The sequence below is a fragment of the Cladophialophora immunda genome (genome assembly GCF_000835495.1).
Source record: "Cladophialophora immunda strain CBS 83496 unplaced genomic scaffold supercont1.4, whole genome shotgun sequence".
Classification (NCBI taxonomy): domain Eukaryota; kingdom Fungi; phylum Ascomycota; class Eurotiomycetes; order Chaetothyriales; family Herpotrichiellaceae; genus Cladophialophora; species Cladophialophora immunda.
Window position 1 is genome coordinate 5,962,248 of NW_015622544.1, and position 7,368 is coordinate 5,969,615.

Here is a 7,368-nt window from a genome sequence, read left to right on the forward strand (position 1 = left end):
TTGCCAACCAACAATACCCTTGTAGGAATTTCTTCGTTGCTCTGTGCACTTCGCAGGAATATTGTTCTCGCTCAGTTCCGCCTCCATTGCCACGAAACTCTTACCGCCAGCTACGGTCAAAAGAGTAGCATGCTACGCGAACGGCTTCCAAATGCTAAGACTTGAAATACGACTGTTGAAGCCACCATTACCTCAATGCCGAAATTATATGGTCGAGAGAAACGCTGACCTCGACTCGCCTCCAACGGGAAGAAGCTCATCTAGTTTCTGCAGATACTTGGTCACCTAAGCGCATAATTGGTTACGATATGCGGAGGTTTGCTGAACGTTGAGAACGCAAAGATATGGAGTCTGATTTGACAAGAAACAGAGCTGAATTGCCCCTTGATCAGGTGTTTTATTTTCAACTTCTCGATGTCCAGGGGTAGAGTACTGCAGCCCTTCTGGAGCTCTCGAAGTATGTAGAAACAATCAAGCACAGAGGACCGCTGAGAAAACGACTGTCCCCAGGAACTCTGGGAGGACATGTATTAGCTTACTAGGAGAATCGATCGCGAGTTGATGAGCATAGATGCCTCTGGAAAATATGCGCTGGTGATGCGGCTCTTGGCGATTCAAAACTTCAATCATCCCGCGCAGTCATCCCAATATCATCATCGTCGAGCATGGTATACTTCACTCTGGACCGATCCATGAAGTTGTCCTCATCTTTCTCTACCTCATCCCTTATCCCATCAGCTCTTCTCGCTTGCAGGCTTTGCTGCATGGCTTCCGGACTCTCGAATGTTATTACGGCAATCAAGTCTGAATCTGCGGAGGACGAGGTTCCAATGGCAAAATCAGCGTCTTTGTTGGTGTAGTAGCGTGTGTGAATCAATGAGTGGTTAGATCCTAGGAGATGTTTCGCGTATGTTACATGGACCTCTTCGATATATGTTCGAAATTGGGCGGCAGTTATGGATGGCAGGCGATAGCAGAAGAGAAAGGCTGTTACTGGTTACATAGTCGGAAGAAGATAAAGAACGTATCGTGTCTGTGGCCTTGAACTTCGAATCTAAGTCGAGAGGAGTTTTCTTGCCGAATTCATGTCAGCCTTTACCTCCGGTACCGTCTACCTCGATTGCCTGATTGACGAAGATATCAACCGGCGATAAGCAAAGTTCGTCACCCTTTCCAACTGGTCACACACTCGGCGGTCGCCTACAACCAGGCTCACTTTATCCGTACAGGGAATAGATTGTAAGGTGCACCCACTGATTCTTCAAGGCGAGGTTCCCTATCTCGATTGGCTTTGCGCGGCTAAGGAGCACTGGCAGACCCGGAGTCATGCCGATGTCCTCACAACTGTTCGTAGGGATGAGACCGGTGGCTGGGACAGACTCTAAGTCCTGAAGAAGCATTCACTGCCAGTGGCAGGGCTGGATAACTCGAGCTTACAGCTAAATACACTGAAGTTCACCTTGTGATCGGATCTTGATTTCTGTCTGTCTCGATGAACAGCTGGAAGATACTACTCACACCTTCGGCGAGAGGCGAATAGCGGTTTGAAGACCAATGTTCACAACGGTATTGGATTCAACGGCAGATGCTGATGTCCATTCCCAGCTCACCCGTGCACTTTTCCATATTGTCGCGCAATCTTGGTAGTTGGATGGGAAGACTTGTCGACGAGGCTAGAGTCCAACATAATGAAACTGTAGGGTATTGTTTCCCACAAACCTAGAATCAGTGCTGGAGCGTTTCACCTCCGCCCCCGCCACCCCAGTGCCGATACTACGATCGTGCTTGTTAGAAGGAAAGTTGTTGCCATTCACTTCCTATGTCGTCTCGACCGAGTTTTATGGGCGCAGCTCCAACAGAATCGTATTCGAGGGAACATTCATTCTTGAAGACTAAAGTTGCCAGATATCCCATAGAAGACGATTTTTCTCCTGAATGCTTGCGCTCCAGCAATGTTCAGCTGAGACCAAAACAGGTTGCAAGCTGAAAGATCGAAGACATCGTCTGGTCGATCAAGACGACCATCAAAGTCGGCAAGCGTGCATACATGCAAAGGAACAGACGGTGAAAAGCGCCGGACCTTAGCTCAGCAAGACCCCCACAGAGTCGTCTGCATAGGTGATGAAGCCTGTCCGAACCTGTCCGAATCAACGTGATCCATTTTCAGACTTCGAAACTGTTGATGCGACTGGAAGCATCGACAAAACACTCAACGTGTTCCGTTTCAACGTCACCCATCAGGGTGCAGGATTGAAAGAGTAAGTTAGACATACTGCTTTCTGTGGACAATGATGCCGCATCGTCGTTTCCAAATTTGAGAGCGGTTTCGCTTTCGAAAGATGCGGCCTGCATTGTCTCAATCATCTCGACTTGATCCAGCAGATTGTTTTTCTCGTTTTCATCATGATGTGTGCAATCCCACATTGCTTTCTCTAGAGTAACACTAGCCAGAAGAGCGAGGAACGCAGCTCGATCTTCTCCTGTGTCGGGGTTTTCCTCGTCAAAGTCGCGGATGCGATATTTTTCGAAATAGTCACGAGCGGTGTTTCCGTCGTGATCTACTGCCTCGACATCAATCCCGCAGATCGGCACTTCAGTTAGCGCTTCCATGATCGAGGTGCTCCCATAGCAAGCAGCAAGGATGAGCGTGCCGCGACCAAACTTATCATAAAAGTCGAGCTTTGCGCCGTGCTTAAGCAATATCCGTACTGCGTTCAAGCGATTCTCCGAAAGCGCCATCATGATTGGAGTGTTCCCATCTTTATTGCATGTATCCAAATCTACGCCCATGTTCAGCAAGCCCTGTAATATATCGATGTTGCCGGCAGCTGCGGCCATATGGAGACATGTCTAGTGGCGTCGACTGCTCCGATAGTGCACATTCGCACTCCACTTGACGAGCAGACGGAATAGCGGCATCTGGTCGATCTGGGCACGCGAATGGAAGCTGAAATCAATCAACGGAGTACGCCCTACAAAGTCCTCGATATCCGGCTCGTAACCGGCTTTGAGGAGAAGCTGCGCACATCTACACGCACCTTGTCGTGCTGCATAGTGAAGTGCAGTTAGGCCCTCGTGATCTTTCACGAGGACATTAGCCTTCCACTTGAGTAAGATCCTGATCTGGTCTGGGTCATTGCGCATTGCAGCCCACATGAGCGCTGTTCGGCTATGAGTGTCGGTTGTGTTGATCTGTGCATAGTCAAGCATGAGCTGTTCGGCCAATGGCGTCTTGGAAAGTTGCACAATAATCATGTGTAGTGAATTGAAGCCCACGTTGTCAAAGTCGTAATCCCGCTCAAGCAGCCGTCTCAGTTGCAAGAGTGCTGCGTCCCGGTACCCGACACCCGTCAATATTGATGGCCAGAGGACGTCTGCAAAAGAGCTTCCGTCGACGTCGCGATAGCCCCAATCACCCCTTCTAGGGCAATCTGGTAGTAGATGTTGAAGCGTTTGTACTAGATGGCGTGATGCAGCAAAGATCGACCGTCGCCGCCATAGATGTCAAAGGGTGATGCTTTCCCTTCCTTAAATAGTTGACACATTTTCTCTTGGCTACCGTGCTCGATGGCGGACCAGATCGGACCCTAGTCTACGAGCCGTGGCATTCGAATCGTCCAGGATGCTCCTACTCCAGCGAGATCACGCCAAGAGCCAGTGAAGTAGATCGCTCTTGCAACGGCCTAGCGTGGGAACTGGTAGGAGAATCGCATAGTACCATATTTGGTCCTCTAGTAAAGTGGGTAATCACACTTACGTCGATCGAATAAAGGAGTGCCCGTGTAGCTGTAGAATAGATGACTAATAACTGCACGGAGAGTACGTGGGGTTCTCATCTGCACCTGTTTATGGCCGTTATAGCGGCAAAAGCTGGAGCACCGGTCCAAGACAAGAGTTGTGTCGATGCGCACGGAATCTTCGTTTTGTAGGGCTGTAGAGTGGCTTCTCACTGCTGGGCTTAAGTCTCCTGGCGATTTGAGGATGTCAAGGTCAATCTGGCTTTCTGAGGCGTGGGATAAGTCTTGAATACTGTTGATGACTTGATCGAGTTTCGATTGAATGATCTCGTAGGGATTGTCTGTCGTTGTAGCCTTCTAGTTGAGAACCGACAAGTGCCCTTTATTGAGAATAGAAATATCTAAGACTTAGAGCAACACCGGTCGGATTTGGGAGCTGGCGGAGTTAACCCCATCTCTCAGCATACGAATAGTACGACTAGCACTTATAGAGATGTGGAATTGAATGCTGAGAAAGTGACGGACAGATTTTGCCGGACATCCCTCAGAGACCACCGTAGACTTTCCAGTCGGCCTTAATGGCGCATCTATGCCCGTCGAGAGATCTTAGATTTCCCGCTGCCAGCCAACTCGGTGCTTCGGAGGAGTTTGGTTTGGATGAGTGCGTCAAGGTCCTCAAGCATTTTCGCTGCCCGGTCGGCAGATCTCTGAGTGACAGCAAGCGCATCCTGGAGCATGGGCGTATCGGGTTGGAGACCTTGCATTGAGTTCTCCAGAACGTGAGCGTGAGCGAGTGCTCGAAGCTGGGTCACCTGTAGTTGAGGGCTTAGCACAGATTCTGCTACGGACGCATGGGGTCATACCTCGTTCATGATCGCCTGCACGACATCGGGAGCATCGCGTAGACACCATATTCGCTCCAGAGTGATAGCGATTTGGGAGGCCGCTCCGACGACGGCTATTACACTGGCTGCCACTGAGAGAGGATCAGCCATCGCTATAGCATCAGTAAATTTCGAATAAGCAACTGGTGAAGTTGGCTAGGGCCATTCCTTCATCAAGGGGCTCGCGGATGGGAATGTGGAGAGGAGGTCGAGGGAACGGGTAATGTGGCGGGGACTTCCAAGTACCTTTGCAACTAGGGTCCATCCTTGCCGAGCTGGTCAACAGGGCGCTACAAATGAGAACTTTGGTAGGTCTGCCTTGAGGGAGAGACAGGCGCAGTTTGGTAGTGTGGGACCAACTTGATTGCCATGATTCATCTCAGTGGGAACGCGCTTTGTTGCGGCAGAGGCAAGGCCCCAGTGACAGACCTCGCCTAACATTCCCCATATGGTTAAGGCAACAGGCTTGAGTTCACGCGCCGCCTGGCGAGGGCCGGAGCCGCCATGAGATTATTGGCCATGACCACCAAGGGCGGAGACTTGCCAGGCATCTGCCAGGTGACCTTTATCTCGTACTCGTAACCGGTGAGCTTTGTTTGGCCTCACAAGTTGGACACTAGACGGCCAGTGTGAGCCAATAGTCACTGCAGTATCACGACAACATCCATGAAACCGTCACCCTGACTCTTGTTGTGCAACAGGATGCGGCTCAACTGCCTTTCACGCCAGACGTGTCACTTGCCAAGGAAACACTCAATAGCTAGTAGAGTCACACTAGCCACTTCATCACGCCTCAGCTCCTCCTTTGCCAGCGTGCTTTCTTATTGTATGGCAAGTGCATTTCTCCCACACGTACTCTAAGACACTGGAATAAACAGTCCACGAGTTATTCACGCCTCACTCGAGCGAGAAACTGTTTACCAAAACCCTCGAGAGAACGTCGAAGTCACGATGGCGACGGTTATGCAGACCGGAACCAATACCGTTGGCCCTGAGGCACCTGAAGCCATCCGTGAGTATTTCGCCTCTAAGCCAAAACATTGGCATATCGTCACTCGGCCTGTCAACGATCATGTCGTGACAATCGATGTCCTCGCAAACATTAGCAAAGATGCGACGCTATAGGACTGATAAGATATACGTCGCGTTAGACGAGTCTAGGTGTTTCGCCGTAACTTCCGACTCCTCTCGTCGATATGCTTTGCATCGTGCGTGATGAGCACATGGGAAGTCTTATTAACGGCTAGCGGTCCTGCTCTTATTCACGGTGGCCTTCCTAGACTGTTTTAGTCCATGTGCTGGTCTTACCTAGGCTAATTCTTCGTTATACTCAGCCTTACCGAGATGGCGAGTATAGCGCTAGTTTCCTGTGGGCCGTACCATTGTTAGTTCGAATGCTCTTATTTTAAAGCATACTAATTCTCAAGGGGTGTCAGAATTTGCTCCCCTAAAGCATCAGAAATTCCTAAGCTATATATATAGTTGCCTCTCAACTATCTGCTGGTAGTCGTTCGTCACTGCTAACTCATACACTGTGGGAATTATCATCTAAGGCATTATCATTATTAACAATCCTTCCTACCGGCCTGAAAGATAGTACGGAACACTATTTGTCTACGCTATGACCATCCTTACTGGAATCCTAAATGTTTGGGGAGCGAAATTCTTGCCTCGGATGGAGATCGTTTTCGTAGCATACCATATACTCACCTTCTTTCCGATCCTGATCACTCTTCTAGTCATGGCACCTGAAAAGTAATCAGCGCACGACGTCTTCCTTCATTTCACTGATAACGGCGGTAATTAGCTAAATCGTGGGCTTGACGTTATGATAGGATAGGTCGCTGCATCATTTATCCTTCTAGGTGAGTGGTCTCTAGTAATCATGGATAGGCTATCCTACCGACTCTAACATAGGTTCTGACGCACCGGCACATCTCGCTGAAGAAATACGAAATGTAAGTTATATTGGTCGTTTCTCTTGAACATACCTCCGACGTTCGCGATGCTCATGGCGTACCTCTTCTGTATTGGCAATGTTTAAGAGGTTCTCGAGACTCCTACGGGATTTCCGTTCATTGCGGTCTCCTTATCTGCCACTAGGTCGGTACAGCATGCTTCGGTCCTTACAGCCATAATTATCCTCCTATTATTTTTCGTGTCTATGAGCACGATGAGAAGCACGAGCCGATAAATATTTGCATTTACTCGGGATGGTGGTTTGCCCCTTTCGCATTAGCTGAAGTAGGTGAGAGACCGCTACTACTTTTAAATCTTGTAGCTTATACTCTCGCACGCGCAGATTGACCTTTATCACGTTGTGCCCCTAAACGCAATCATTTTCACCTACTTCTACACCTTTATACTCTCCCTTATCAACATTGGGAGCACAGTGGCATTTAGTGCCATCCTTTCCTTGTCAACCAGCGCCCTCATGGCTACCTACGCCATGGCCATTAGGTGCGTGACATATCGAAGACTATACGTAGGCCCAGAATTGGCTCCATTGAATAGCGCACGATGGCGCTTGGGCAGGTATGGGATTTTGATCAACGCGCTAGGTTTCTTATATGCGTGCTGGAGCTTATTCTGGAGCTTTTAGCCAAGCGTTTGTCGTCCCACGGCAGCCGAATTCAATTGGGCATCCGTGATTCTTGTTGGGCTTCTTGGGTTGGCGGGCTTGCTGTATGTCCTTGATAAGAAAGATACATATAACAGCCCCGTCGCCATAATAAGAAGATTGGCTT

General features: G+C 49.3%; 2 protein-coding genes across 2 annotated transcripts; both read right to left on the reverse strand.

The window, feature by feature from the left end:
- Positions 1-2,163: 2,163 nt before the first annotated feature.
- PV07_08377 (uncharacterized protein) lies at positions 2,164-3,255 on the reverse strand (the record flags this gene model as incomplete). The annotated part of the gene is made up of 2 exons (XM_016395536.1): positions 2,164-2,828; positions 2,889-3,255. The coding sequence occupies 2 exons, from the start codon at positions 3,253-3,255 to the stop codon at positions 2,164-2,166; spliced, it is 1,032 nt and encodes a 343-aa protein (XP_016248955.1).
- Positions 3,256-4,104: 849 nt separating this feature from the next.
- On the reverse strand, positions 4,105-4,963 carry PV07_08378 (uncharacterized protein). The gene is made up of 3 exons (XM_016395537.1): positions 4,868-4,963; positions 4,601-4,713; positions 4,105-4,549 (listed from the first exon to the last, which is right to left on the reverse strand). Exons 1-3 carry the CDS (start codon positions 4,884-4,886, stop codon positions 4,325-4,327), a joined length of 357 nt encoding a protein of 118 aa, XP_016248956.1. The 5' UTR covers positions 4,887-4,963; the 3' UTR covers positions 4,105-4,324.
- Between the last annotated feature and the right edge of the window lie 2,405 nt (positions 4,964-7,368).

Coding starts and splice junctions, on each gene's coding strand:
- PV07_08378 (XM_016395537.1), bottom strand. Junction 4,550..4,600: donor TGCAGGCGATCATGAACGAG/GTATGACCCCAT, acceptor CCTCAACTACAG/GTGACCCAGCTTCGAGCACT.